Here is a 15280-nt window from a genome sequence, read left to right as displayed (position 1 = left end):
ATTATTTTGTTTCTTTATGAACGTAACATAAGTGGTTTTGTTGCCTAAAGCCAAAGGTGATCATTTCACGGTAGTGATGTCGGTTTTTGAAAGGTTCAAAGGTCACCGACAGGTGGGAACTGATGTTTTTTCCAGTCACAAATTGTTATCACGCAAATGTTTGGCTTTTTATGTTGGGAGGAACTGAACCCGAAATCTGCCATTTATCTATTACTTCTCATGTGCTACAACCCGGGTTCATGTCACTCTCAATTTGATAAAAACTATTTAGCGTTTGTAAGAAAATTAAGCTTTTTGTTTCCGAGAAACGATTGTTGTGATTTACATTACATTACATTACATGTCATTTAGCTGACGCTTTTATCCAAAGCGACGTACAATAAGTGCATTCAACCATAGGGTACAAACTCAGGAGAACAAGAAACAAGAAAGTGCAATTTCCTCAAATAAGCCAATTTACAATTTGCTATAGATGAGTGACGTTACAAGTACAATTTAAGTGCTACAATTTGTTAGTCTTTAGTCGAGGTAGAGTCTGAAGAGGTGTGTCTTTAGTTTGCGGCGGAAGATGTGAAGGCTTTCTGCGGTCCTGGTGTCTTCAGAGAGCTCGTTCCACCATTTCGGCGCAAGGACAGCGAAGAGTCGAGACCTAGTCGAGTGTTTTGCTCTCAGTGAGGGAGGGACGAGTAGTTTAGCAGATGCAGAGCGGAGAGTGCGGGTTGGGATGTAGGGTTTGACCATGTCCTGGATGTAAGCTGGACCCGATCCATTCACAGCATGGTACGTGAGCACCAATGTTTTGAACTGGATGCGGGCAGCCACCGGTAGCCAGTGAAGAGAGCGGAGGAGTGGAGTAGTGTGGGAGAATTTCGGAAGGTTGAAGACCAGTCGAGCTGCTGCATTCTGAATGAGCTGCAGAGGTCGAATGGCGGTGGCAGGGAGACCAGCCAGGAGGGAGTTGCAGTAGTCCAGGCGGGAGATGACAAGAGCCTGAATCAGTACCTGCGCTGCCTTCTGAGTGAGAAGGGGACGTATTCTCCTGATATTGTAGAGCGTGTATCTACAGGATCGCGTTGTCGCGTGATGTTGGGAGTCAGGGAGAGTTGGCTGTCGAGTGTGACGCCGAGGTTCTTAGCGGTCGAGGTGGGCGTTAGTACGGAGTTCCCAAAGTTGACTGTCAGGTCCTGGGTAAGCGAATCTTTTCCGGGAAAGAGAAGTAGTTCAGTCTTGTCGGGGTTGATTTTCAGATGGTGGGCGGACATCCACTGAGAGATGTCAGTTAGACAGGCAGAGATCCGAGCCGCCACCTGGGTGTCCGAGTGAGGAAAGGAGAGAATTAGTTGGGTGTCATCGGCATAGCTGTGGTAAGAGAAGCCATGCGAGCGAATGACAGCGCCAAGAGAGTTTGTGTAAAGCGAAAACAGGAGGGGACCCAGCACGGAACCCTGAGGAACTCCAGTAGTAAGAGGACAAGGTTCCGACACAGATCCTCGCCAGGTTACCCGGTAGGTGCGACCATCGAGGTAGGACGAGAGAAGGGAGAGAGCAGAGCCTGTGACACCAAGTTCCTGAAGGGAGGAAATAAGGATCTGGTGGTTGACCGTGTCAAATGCAGCAGAGAGGTTGACCGTGTCAAATGCAGCAGAAAGGTCCAGAAGGATGAGGACAGAGGAGAGAGAGGCGGCTCTAGCAGTGTGGAGTTGCTCAGAGACAGCAAGGAGAGCAGTCTCTGTAGAGTGGCCTGCCTTGAAACCTGACTGGTGGGGGTCAAGGAGGTTGTTACAGTGGAGATAAGAGGAGAGTTGATTAAAGATAGCACGTTCAAGGGTTTTGGACAAAAAGGGAAGAAGAGAGACCGGTCTGTAGTTGTTTTCTTCAGAAGGGTTGAGGGTGGGTTTCTTCAGGAGAGGGTTGACTCTTGCCTCCTTCAGAGAATTGGGAAAACAGCCAGATATCAGAGCGTTGTTGATGAGACAGGTGAGGAACGGAAGAAGGTCAGGTGCAATAGATTGTAGAAGATGTGATGGAATGGGGTCAAGAGGGCAGGTGGTCGGACGGGCAGAGGTTACTAGGGTAAGAATTTGGTTAGGAGAGAGGGCGGTGAAAGAGGAAAGTGAGGGCGAAAGAGGTGAGGTCGGTGGGACGCGAGAAGTAGGAGGTGGGTTTGAGAAGGAGGAGCGTATGTCAGCTATTTTCTTGGCGAAGTAGTTGACAAAGTCTCCCGGAAGAAGGGTGGAGGGGGGAGGAGGGGTAGGGGGTTCGAGGAGATTGGAGAAGATCGAGAAGAGTTTTTTGGGGTTAGAGAATGAGGATTCGATTTTGGATTGGTAGAAGGATTTGAGACGTTATGTACACAAATCAGTATACTTACACAAGCTTTACTTTCTTACCTTCAGCTCTAATGAAAGGAATAGTAGATGGACGTTTATATTCTTGGGAAAACTTAAATTATGTTTAACTTGGTGGATCACGATCGTATCGCAGAGGACGGACTTTCTCTGAGCTGGTGCAGCCTCTTCCTGCTTAGAATGTCTGTTGTCTAAGTCTATTTAATGCAACGCCAAACATAGTTTCTATGTCTTCTTCAGGGTGTTTTTCTTGTTTAAAGTACTTTTACTAGCTTGCGCGCTGTAAACCTGTGACCAGCAGTGAGTCCTGATGTAGAATATTAAATATTAAAAGAAGCTGTGCTTTCTGTTGCTTTAAAAGTGGAACAAACGGCACAAACAACATAGTGTTCAAGGTAACAATACAGAAAAAAGGTGTTTTAATATAATGAGACAGTTAAATACTGCAACGCTCAGCTAAAGGAAATCAGGTAACATCTACTTGAACTTTATCCGGCTGGTCTCATTCAACATTTGTATTAAAATGTACAACATCAAAAGATGATCAGTCTTTTACAAGAAGGACTTTATTCCAGTAAAGGCTTATGCCAAGAAACAAACTATAAAGTAGTTTGTAACAATCAACAATGAGCATTATTAAAAGTAACAATTCTCCTTCACTCCATTGGAAAGTTGTTGTAAAATCTGCGTATAAATCAAACATCACCACCTGTTGGTGACTAAAGAGCTTGTCAGCTACTTACACAATAAAAGGAGGGAAAGTGAAACTTAAAGCTGATTTGCTTCCTCGTTGCTGAACGGAGAACAGAGACGCATCACAGGGTGAGAAATCTCTACTAAACAAGATCACAACCATCGAGATCTGTAGTTCAGAGTCAGATTTGATCACTCAGAGCAAATGGCTGAAAATACTGTTCTTTTGGAAAGTTTCCTGAGCTGCCATGTTTGTTCAGAGACGTTCAGAGATCCCGTGTCTCTGAGCTGCAGCCACAGTTTCTGTTCAAGCTGCCTGCAGCGATTCTGGGAACAAGCTGGAAACAAGAACTGTCCCATCTGTAAAAGTAAGTCCTCAACGGATGAACCAGCAGTGAACTTAACACTGAAGGGACTCGCTGACTCCTTTGCTGACAGACAGAATAATGGATCAACTCAGACGGAACCAGAGAAGGAGAAAGAGGAGGTGGTGTGTGAAGAACATCCAGAAGTCCCTTATTGGTTCTGTGAGGACGAGCAGAAAGCTGTGTGTCCTGTCTGTGAGTTCTCTCTCCACCAGAGTCACAAGGTGGTTCCTCTAGAACAAGCAGTCAGGAACCTGAAGGACCAGCTGAGACCTGACTTGGAGTCTCTGCAGGACAAGAAGGACAAACACCAACAAGTGGAGAAAACATACAATGAAGTGATCCAACTCTCCAAGGAGCAGCTGGTGTCCACAGAGAGGAAGATCAGAGCAGAGTTCAACAAGCTCCACCAGTTCCTGAGAGAGGAAGAGGAGTCCAGACTGGCAGCTCTGAGGGAGGAAGAGGAGCAGAAGGGGAAGACCATCAGCAGAGAGATGAAGATGATTGAGGAGCAGATCTCCTCTCTGTCAGACAGCATCTCTGCTGTTGAAGAAGTCCTGCAGAAAGACAAGGTGTCGTTCCTCAGCAGTTATAAAGCCACTCAGACCAGAGCCAGAGTCCAGAGCTCACTGACAGATCCACAGCTGGTCTCAGGAGCGCTGATAGATGTGGCCAAACACCTGGGGAACCTGTCCTTTAGAGTCTGGGAGAAGATGAAGGACCAGGTCCACTTCAGTCCTGTCATTCTGGACCCAAACACTGCGGCCTACACCCTCTCTCTGTCTGATGATCTGACCAGTGTGAGATGTGGAGACACAGACCAGCAGCTTCCTGATAATCCAGAGAGATGCACTAAGTATCCAGAAGTTCTGGGCTCTGAGGGCTTCAGCTCAGGGAAACACAGCTGGGAGGTGGAGGTGGGAGACCATCCTTACTGGTTTGTAGGTTTGGTTAAAGAGTCAGTTGACAGGCAGGGAGAGAGAGGTGATTCACCAAAAGATGCAGTCTGGTGTTTAGGTCATAACAGTGGAAAATACATTAATGGAGCTGGTCGGACTGTCAGAGTGAAGAAGAGTCTCCAGAGGATCAGAGTCCAGCTGGACTATGACAGGGGGGACGTGTCCTTCTACGACCCTGAAGACACAACTCCCGTCTGCACTCACAGAGACACTTTCACTGAGAAACTCTTCCCATATTTTTATATTGGAGAGTCTGATGATGCTAAAACTGCTGATATCAAAATCTGTCAAACTGATGTTTCTCTGTGATGTTCAGTGAAGGTGGTGAAGTCAAAGTGATTCATCTGGAAGTTGTTTATTATAGTTACTTTGTTCTTGTTGTGTTCTTTAAATATTTTCAAATTAAAGAAAGAAACTAAAGCATAAATAAGCAGAACTATGTGTGTGAGGGATAATGTTCCAAATAATGTTTTTGGTGTCAATATCCTTCAAGTACAGACAAATAGATTTACTGTGATTTTTTATTTTGAAATGTATAAATACTTTTTTCTAAAGAGCAATAACGTTAAGTTCCTTTTAAATTCTTTAGTTTATAATCACGTCACCACATAAAGCCTCTAAACTGTTCTGTTTCATGAATAAATGGTTCGTTTAATTTGCACATTAAAGTGTTTATTGACAACGATGCAGAATAATGTTTTATTTATATCCTGAAGAAATGTTAAACATTTCCAAATATACAATTAATGTAGAGGTATAATTTCATCATGTTTAGTCCAACAAGGTGGAGACAAAGTACACATTTTGGTTGCAGACTGTTTCCATCACAATCTGACCTCTGTTCAGTGTCTGGAAGAAAATGTCTGATCCTTCAGAACATTTCTTTACCATCTCAGGGTTCAATCTAGGAGACAATCACACGTGAATCCACCTCTTGATTGATGCTTATTTGATTTATTTCTTATCTTACTGTCTCTGAAATCAAATACACAAATCACTGGCCTGTTTTTGTTTAACTGTATAATCTTAAATTCAATTCAGATGTTGTATTTCCAGAGTTCTACTAAATAAAATACTTTATTCTCATTCACACCTTTCTGTTCCATTCCTCATCCTGTGTTCCTCTCATTGTTTAATTCTGGGTTTGTGTTGGTTGATGAGATGTAGAAGTACGTACGAGAGGTGAAGGACACTGTGCACCAACACTGGTGAGCTGCAGCTACATATTAGTGTCTATTCCTGATGAAGAAAAGATCATCAGTCTTTAACTACAAGGACTTTATTCCAGTTTCAGAGAACACGCGTCCTGATATCTGGACAAACACAATAAAATGATAATGAATAATTGTAATGAGGAATATCATGATGATCTGGTCTGTTGACATCAACGTTCTGTAGATATTGTAGAGCAGCAGTGAAGGAAGTATTCAGATCCTTTACTGCAGTAAAAGTACTCACACCCAACTGTGAAAAAGTCCTTCTAAACCTTACTTATGTAAAAGTATCATGTGTAAAATGTACTTCAAGAAAGATCCTCATTGTGCAGTAAAATGTTTCCTGTCTGTTATACATGAAGTTTCTGGATGAATATTTCTGCTTCATTGATGTGCAGCATTTTACTGTCATAGATGTTGACGCTTGTGTTCATTTAAACTCTTTTTTATCTTGTTGGGTGGATTAATTTTTAGCAATGCATCACTTTTTATACATTCATCATATATTCGCAGCGCTGCTGAAACTGAATGTTTCATCATTCAGTTCATCTTCCACGAGTGTTTTGCCATCGGACACATGGTTCACATTCCAAGAACACTTCCTTCCATCACGTCGAGTCGGACAGGACGAGGTACTCAGATCACATGACAACAGCAGCTCGCTGCAGACTCACAGATGAAGAAGATGTAGAGATCCTTGTTAAGTGAAACTATGTGTCCATGCTGTAAATATGCTAAAAGATTTGGAATAAGTGGATTTCATTGTTTTTTATCTACAGAATCAACATGAAATCCTTCATATTTACTGACCTCCAAACCACTTTTCCTTGACCTCTGTGGAAAACGTCACGGGGTCAAGGAAACATGGTTAGGAGAAGTCCTGAGGAGTTAGGAAAAGACAGCGCAGTGTTTAGGGAACCTGAGGCTGGTTTGAATGGTCAGATTGTTTCGGGCTGGTGTGTGTGACGTTGGTTCTCCAGAACCGACTGTTAGGATCCTTCATGGCGGATGACCAAACCTGGAGGCATTAGGACCACGAGGCCAAACCGCACCTTGAGTCCAACAGGTGTGTGTAGTCGTGTTACTGGTCGGAGCCTCTAGAGGGAGACGTCACGCTGCTTCCTCACGCTGAAGCTCTTCTCCACCTGGAAACCGTTGTCTTGTTACTGCTCAGCTTACAGGTTGAGCCCCAATGTGACCAGTAACAGTTTAAAACGCCTGAATGAGGGGAACTATATAATAATGTTGTTCACCCACTTTACAGACGTGTCCCTTAACGTCTCTTCTGCTGCAGTGTGTCGAGAGGCTGGATGAGGTGATGAAACCTTTAAGCCGAAGCAAGTGAGGCCTCACCTCATAAATCCCACGTTTCAGTTCTTCCTCACCGGCTCGTTGCATTACGATCAAACTAACCAGGACGGAACAAATAGAACCGAGAGTCCACACAGAAGAGAAGAGAGAGGAGGAAACACACTGAGGTGCAGGATCTCGAGTCCTTGAATCTTGTATGGAGCCAAAATGAATTTCTCTCTGGCTGTTCCTCATCGTTCCTGGGCCACATAATTTATCTACAGGAACAAACGCACGGTCGGTTTTCTTCTCTGTTGACTGAGAACGTGACGACTGAAGCTGCGCGTGCTGCTCGGAGCTTTGGCCTTTCCTGCGCAGCCGCGAAGCAGCCGGGATGAAGCCCACGTTTTTCATGGAGCCGAGGAGTCTGTGCTGCTGCTCATTCATCTCTCCCACGCAGCACACGTCGGTCACTGAGAGGCGGCGCAGTGCGCTCGTTCCTCGGCATTCCACTCGGCACGGGATCTACGGAGGATTACTGCGAGGGCGTGCAGGTACTCGAACTGCGCCGAGGAGCCGGACGTGTTCCCTTTTCGTAGCATCGCCGCCGACTTCTGCAGGTTAAAGTTTCTGGCTGAAAACGAAGGAGAAAGGAAAGCGAAATGGAGGCCGAGATGATGCACACGCAATGTCTACGAGCTATTCAAAGGTCGCACGCAGGCTGACGGAGGAGTTACGTCCAGATCACGTGAGATACGATCCTCGTGGTAACAGATTACGATGACCGGGTTTCAACTATATTCATTTCCTCATCTTCTCCCCTCCTGTTAGAGCGAAGGTTCAAAGGTCACAGACAGGTGTGACCTCTGATGGCTTTTCCACTCACATATTGTTGTCATGCTAAGGTTTTTATGCTGGGACATTCTGAACCTCAACATCTGCCATTTATCTATTACTTCTCATACGTCCCAGGTTCATGTCATTGTGAATTTCATAAAGACCTTTATACTATTTGTGAGAAAATTAACCTTTTTATTTCTGACAGATAGATTTTTATGATTTGAGAGATAAACAATCAGTATATATGAGCAAGTTCTACTTTGTTAGTTTCAGCCCTAATTAAAGGAACAGTAGATGGATGTTTATATAGTGGTGTAGAATTCACACATATTTACACACTGAGGGACAAACGATGACACTTTGACATGTGGAACAGCAAAATAAGTCTAAATCCTTTGCGTCATGGTTTTTCCTTCCCTGATCCTAATGTATTTTTTAGAGGGTGTTAAAGGTACTTTTAAAGTACTGCCTGCAGTTTAATACACCTCGTGCACAGTTGTAAACATTTGACCAGCAGGGTGTAAGATGAGTCCTGATATAAAGTAAATGACAAGCACCTATCAGCCAATCAGAACCCTGTGCTTTCTGGTGCTATGAAAGTGGAACAAACGGCAAAAACTATAATGATAATACCTTCATTTTAAATTAAGCTTTTTGTTTCCGAGAAACGATTGTCCTGATTTGAGACGTTATGTAAACAAATCAGTGTACTTACACAAGCTTTACTTTCTTACCTTCAGCTCTAATGAAGGATGAAGGAAATGAATGAAGGAAAACTTAAATAATGTTTAACTTGGTGGATCACGATCGTATCGCAGAGGACGGACTTTCTCTGAGCTGGTGCAGCCTCTTCCTGCTTAGAATGTCTGTTGTCTAAGTCTATTTAATGCAACGCCAAACATATTTTCTATGTCTTCTTCAGGGTGTTTTTCTTGTTTAAAGTACTTTTACTAGCTTGCGCGCTGTAAACCTGTGACCAGCAGTGAGTCCTGATGTAGAATATTAAATATTAAAAGAACCTGTGCTTTCTGTTGCTTTAAAAGTGGAACAAACGGCACAAACAACATAGTGTTCAAGGTAACAATACAGAAAAAAAGATGTTTTAATATAATGAGACAGTTAAATACTGCAAAGCTCAGCTAAAGGTAATCAGGTAACCTCTACTTGAACTTTATCCGGCTGGTCTCATTCAACATTTGTATTAAAATGTACAACATCAAAAGATGATCAGTCTTTTACAAGAAGGACTTTATTCCAGTAAAGGCTTATGCCAAGAAACAAACTATAAAGTAGTTTGTAACAATTGTCACGACCTGGCTCTTTGGGGCATGACAAGATTGGAGTTACACTGGTTTCCGAGGTGTAACATTCTTTATTTAACACACAAAACAACGAAAAACCATAACCATTCCAGATGGGATGCAAATGTCAGTATTATCAGTAGTGTAGGATGTACATGAGGGTAAAGTGTAAATGGTGGGTGTTGTCCAGGGCATTTAACCCAAAGGAAAACCGGATTCAACAGGTGGCTGCCCTACCACACCGGACGTCTGCTGGAGAGAGGAGAGAGCGACAGAATCAATGAATGAACACAGGGCTTTCTAATCTCAGGGCACCCAGCCCAGGTGCCTTCAATCACCAAATCTCACTGGAAGGCTGCTGCCTCCACAGCAGGGGTCGTCACACCTCCCCCCTTAAGACGGGGTCCCAACAGGGATCACCGCAAACTCCAAAAACCACAACAAAAAAACCATACTACCTTAGCACCCTCCACATTGAAACTACGCCCCAGCTCTGCAACCAGGTACCTAAAAGAAGCATTTTAAGAGAGAGACGAGAACAAAGTGAAGGATGACAGGAGTTACATTTCCTAATCACAATATTAACCCTGACCACTACAATTCAGACCATTTAGCCCACAGGGGCGAGAAAAAGCTTCTGCCATTATATTGTCTCTGCCTTTAATGTGCCTGATGTCTAAATTATGACTTTGTAGAAACAAAGTCCACCGCATCAGACGTTGGTTTGGGCAGTGCAGTGAACTCAAAAATGTCAAAGGGTTATGATCGGTATACACAACTAGTGGTTTCCCCCCCCAGTACCGAGCATCAGCAACGAACGGCTCAAAATCACTCTCTGGACTGACACATACACGACTTGGCCCCTCCACACTGGAACAGGCCAGAGCAGTAGCAGATGGATATGACTTTCGTTTATCCCTATTTTGTAGTACAGGGCACTGATCTTTCCAGTGGCCCGAACCCTGAGAGTAATGACATATGCCCTCTCTGCCACCATCATCTCTCACCCGTGTGGCTCTAAATGCATGCGTGGGACGGGCTACTAAGGACTGGACCCCGAACAGAGCGCTCCCAAGGAAGTTACCTTCACGTCCTCTATCACTGGTTGAGCACATCTCACCAAAACCACTTTTGTGCGTCAACACAAAATCGTCCGCCAGCTCAGCTGCTCTAAGTGCAGTAGCTGCCTTCTGTTCACTTACATACACTGCAATACGTGGAGGAATCGAATTTTTAAACTGTTCCAACACTATCAAGTCACAAAGTCCATCAAAACTCTCAACAGATGCAGCGGAACACCAACGGTTGAAATGGCACAACAAATCACGAGCAAATTCCACATTAGTTTGTTCACCACTTTTCTCACACTTCCTGAACTTCTGGCGGTAAGCCTCAGGAACCAACTCATACGCTTTCAAGACAGCAGATTTGACCTTGGCATAATTCATACACTCACTCGCATGCAGCGCTGAATATGCTTCCTGGGCCCTACCCGTAAGTACGCACTGAAGCATCAAGGTCCTGTCAGCATCCGGCCAATTTCTTGCATCTGCAACACGCTCAAACAAAGTGAAAAACGTATCAGGATCCTTCTCATTAAATCTGGGCATTAAACGCAAATTAGCCCCAACATCGAACCCGAGACGAACAGACTCCGGGAAACCTTCCTCTGCCATAGTCTGTGAAAGCTTACCGTCACAAATCAAACTCAATTTATACTGCTGCAATTCCAGTTTCATTTTCTGTTTGCTGCCGAAACTTTTCGATTTGAATCTGCCGCTCAGTTTCCAAGTTTAACCGGATCATCAGCAGCTCCTTCTGCTGCTCAAAAGTCAGCCCCGACATGGGTGCAGGCACAGGTGTTGCCACAGCTGCCACGTCCGACAAATACTCCTCGGTCCTCAAAACACCACTTTCCACTAAAGCGGACAGAACAACAGCTTTCACCTCAGCCTTAAGTTTGATATTAGTCACATCGATTGTATAATGCTCGGCTATCTGGAGCAACTGTTCATTAGTACAGCCATTAATGAACACCTCAGAGGGCGCATCAAAAAAACCCGACAAGGAAGACATAGACCAAACAGAACGCACCGTATTACCCCCCAAACGCACACAAACGAAGGCAACTTGCCCCGCGGAGTATTCCCCCTAACTGCCTAGTCCAAAGTCTTACTAAACTCACCTAGTCTTCATGCAGCTTGCGGTGGGTAATTACGCACTGGAAACCAGCAGGTCTGAGAAGTCACCCACAAGTAGGCCACAACGCAGGATCCCACGGACGTGCTCCCGAGACAACCGTCCATAGACAGCTGACACTAACCACGTTGCCACAACACTACAAAAAAAAACTGACGTAACCCAAAGGGGAGACGCCACTATAACCTGACAGGGAAACTCCAAACACAGCGCATCAGGGCGGCAACACGTACTTTCTCTTTGGACCACGCGCAATCGACTTCGCGAAAAAGAGAAAAAAAAAACTATAATCTAAATGCTTCCACAACCACAACTACAAACGACAACGGACCAAAGAACCAGAGCTACAACGACAACGGACCAAAGAGCTACAACGAACCAGAGCTACAACTACAACGGACCAAAGAACTACAACGAACCAGAGAACTACAATACCAACGAACCAGAGCAAAACCCTCAAAATCCAGCATGACTCCCAAACTTTCCGCGACAGAGACAACCTGGCGATCACCACCAAACCAAACGCGCACCAACCGCTCACAGCTGATCCACACAAAGACACGAGTCACACGAAATCTACACACTTGATCATCAAACAAATCACTGACCAGAATTGGACGAGCCCCCATTTGTCACGACCTGGCTCTTTGGGCCATGACAAGATTGGAGTTACACTGGTTTCCGAGGTGTAACATTCTTTATTTAACACACAAAACGAAAAACCATAACCATTCCAGAGGGGATGCAAATGTCAGTATTATCAGTAGTGTAGGATGTGCATGAGGGCAAAGTGTAAATGGTGGGTGTTGTCCAGGGCATTTAACCCAAAGGAAAACCGGATTCAACAGGCGGCTGCCCTACCACACCGGACGTCTGCTGGAGAGAGGAGAGAGCGACAGAATCAATGAATGAACACAGGGCTTTCTAATCTCAGGGCACCCAGCCCAGGTGCCTTCAATCACCAAATCTCACTGGAAGGCTGCTGCCTCCACAGCAGGGGTCGTCACAACAATCAACAATGAGCATTATTAAAAGTAACAATTCTCCTTCACTCCATTGGAAAGTTGTTGTAAAATCTGCGTATAAATCAAACATCACCACCTGTTGGTGACTAAAGAGCTTGTCAGCTGCTTACACAATAAAAGGAGGGAAAGTGAAACTTAAAGCTGATTTATTTCCTCGTTGCTGATCGGAGAACAGAGACGCATCACAGGGTGAGAAATCTCTACTAAACAAGATCACAACCATCGAGATCTGTAATTCAGAGTCAGATTTGATCATTCAGAGCAAATGGCTGAAAAAATCGCTGTTGTTGAAAGTTACCTGAGCTGCCATGTTTGTTCAGAGACCTTCAGAGATCCCGTGTCTCTGAGCTGCGGCCACAGCTTCTGTTCAAGCTGCCTGCAGCAATTCTGGGAACAAGATGGAAACAAGAACTGTCCCATCTGTAAAAGTAAGTCCTCAACGGATGAACCAGCAGTGAACTTAACACTGAAGGGACTCGCTGACTCCTTTGCTGACAGACAGAATAATGGATCAACTCAGACGGAACCAGAGAAGGAGAAAGAGGAGGTGGTGTGTGAAGAACATCCAGAAGTCCCTTATTGGTTCTGTGAGGACGAGCAGAAAGCTGTGTGTCCTGTCTGTGAGTTCTCTCTCCACCAGAGTCACAAGGTGGTTCCTCTAGAACAAGCAGTCAGGAACCTGAAGGACCAGCTGAGATCTGACTTGGAGTCTCTGGAGGACAAGAAGGACATATACGAAGAAGTGGAGGAAACGTACAATGAAGTGATTGAACTCTCCAAGTAGCAGCTGGTGTCCACAGAGAGGAGGATCAGAGCAGAGTTCAACAAGCTCCACCAGTTCCTGAGAGAGGAAGAGGAGTCCAGACTGGCAGCTCTGAGGGAGGAAGAGGAGCAGAAGGGGAAGACCATCAGCAGAGAGATGAAGATGATTGAGGAGCAGATCTCCTCTCTGTCAGACAGCATCTCTGCTGTTGAAGAAGACCTGCAGAAAGACAAGGTGTCGTTCCTCAGCAGTTATAAAGCCACTCAGACCAGAGCCAGAGTCCAGAGCTCACTGACAGATCCACAGCTGGTCTCAGGAGCTCTGATAGATGTGGCCAAACACCTGGGCAACCTATCCTTCAGAGTCTGGGAGAAGATGAAGGACCTGGTCCACTTCAGTCCTGTCATTCTGGACCCAAACACTGCAGCCTACACCCTCTCTCTGTCTGATGATCTGACCAGTGTGAGATGTGGAGACACAGACCAGCAGCTTCCTGATAATCCAGAGAGATTCACCTGGTATGCAAATGTTCTGGGCTCTGAGGGCTTCAGCTCAGGGAAACACAGCTGGGAGGTGGAGGTGGGAGACCATCCTAACTGGCTTGTAGGTTTGGTTAAAGAGTCAGTTGACAGGAAGGGAGAGAGAGGTGCTTCACCAGGTGATGGAGTCTGGTGTTTAGTTCATCGCAGTGGAAAATACACTAATGGAGCTGGTCAGACTGTCAGAGTGAAGAAGAGTCTCCAGAGGATCAGAGTCCAGCTGAACTACGACAGGGGGGACGTGTCCTTCTACGACCCTGAAGACACGACTCCCATCTGCACTCACAGAGACACTTTCACTGAGAAACTCTTCCCATATTTTAGTGTTGGAGAGTCTGGTGACGCTAAAACTGCTGATATCAAAATCTGTCAAACTGATGTTTCTCTGTGATGTTCAGTGAAGGTGGTGAAGTCAAAGTGATTCATCAGCATGTTTATTATAGTTACTTTGTTCTTGTTGTGTTCTTTAAATATTTTCAAATTAAAGAAAGAAACTAAAGCATAAATAAGCAGAACTATGTGTGTGAGGGATAATGTTCTAAATAGTGTTTTTGGTGTAAATATCCTTCAAGTACGAGTAGATTTACTGTGATTTTTTATTTTGAAATGTATAAATACTTTTTTCTAAAGAGCAATAACGTTAAGTTTCCTTTAAAGGCTTTAGTTTATAATCACGTCACCACATAAAGCTTCTAAACTGTTCTGTTTCATGAATAAATGGTTCGTTTAATTTGCACATTAAAGTGTTTATTGACAACTATGCAGAATAATGTTTTATTCATATCCTGAAGAAATGTTAAACATTTCCAAATATACAATTATTGTAGAGGTATAATTTCATCATTTTTAGTCCAACAAGGTGGAGACAAAGTACACATTTTGGTTGCAGACTGTTTCCATCACAATCTGACCTCTGTTCAGTGTCTGGAAGAAAATGTCTGATCCTTCAGAACATTTCTATCCATCTCAGGGTTCAATCTAGGAGACAATCACACGTGAATCCACCTCTTGATTGATGCTTATTTGATTTATTTCTTATCTTACTATCTCTGAAATCAAATACACAAATCACTGGCCTGTTTTTGTTTAACTGTATAATCTTAAATTCAATTCAGATGTTGTATTTCCAGAGTTCTACTAAATAAAATACTTTATTCTCATTCACACATTTCTGTTCCATTCCTCATCCTGTGTTCCTCTCATTGTTTAATTCTGGGTTTGTGTTGGTTGATGAGATGTAGAAGTACGTACAAGAGGTGAAGGACACTGTGCACCAACACTGGTGAGCTGCAGCTACATATTAGTGTCTATTCCTGATGAAGAAAAGATCATCAGTCTTTAACTAGAAGGACTTTATTCCAGTTTCAGAGAACACGCGTCCTGATATCTGGACAAACACAATAAAATGATAATGAATAATTGTAATGAGGAATATCACGATGATCTGGTCTGTTGACATCAACGTTCTGTAGATATTGTAGAGCAGCAGTGAAGGAAGTATTCAGATCCTTTACTGCAGTAAAAGTACTCACACCCAACTGTGAAAAAGTCCTTCTAAACCTTACTTATGTAAAAGTATCATGTGTAAAATGTACTTCAAGAAAGATCCTCATTGTGCAGTAAAATGTTTCCTGTCTGTTATACATGAAGTTTCTGGATGAATATTTCTGCTTCATTGATGTGCAGCATTTTACTGTCATAGATGTTGACGCTTGTGTTCTTTTAAACTGCTTTGTATCCTGTT

General features: G+C 44.0%; 2 protein-coding genes across 2 annotated transcripts; both read left to right on the top strand.

Moving 5' to 3' along the window:
- The first annotated feature begins 3100 nt into the window (after positions 1-3100).
- LOC144386228 (zinc-binding protein A33-like) lies at positions 3101-14700 on the top strand. Its single transcript, XM_078086227.1, has one exon. The coding sequence runs from the start codon at positions 3247-3249 to the stop codon at positions 4672-4674; it is 1428 nt and encodes a 475-aa protein (XP_077942353.1). The 5' UTR covers positions 3101-3246; the 3' UTR covers positions 4675-14700.
- LOC144386229 (zinc-binding protein A33-like) lies at positions 12500-14700 on the top strand. The gene is given in 1 exon segment (XM_078086228.1): positions 12500-14700. A coding segment is annotated over 1 exon segment (1428 nt). The 3' UTR covers positions 13928-14700.
- Positions 14701-15280: the final 580 nt, after the last annotated feature.

The sequence above is a fragment of the Gasterosteus aculeatus genome, chromosome 13 (genome assembly GCF_964276395.1).
Source record: "Gasterosteus aculeatus chromosome 13, fGasAcu3.hap1.1, whole genome shotgun sequence".
NCBI classification, from domain to species: domain Eukaryota; kingdom Metazoa; phylum Chordata; class Actinopteri; order Perciformes; family Gasterosteidae; genus Gasterosteus; species Gasterosteus aculeatus.
Note: the sequence above shows the minus strand (reverse complement) of the source record. Positions and strands in the feature narration are given on the sequence as shown.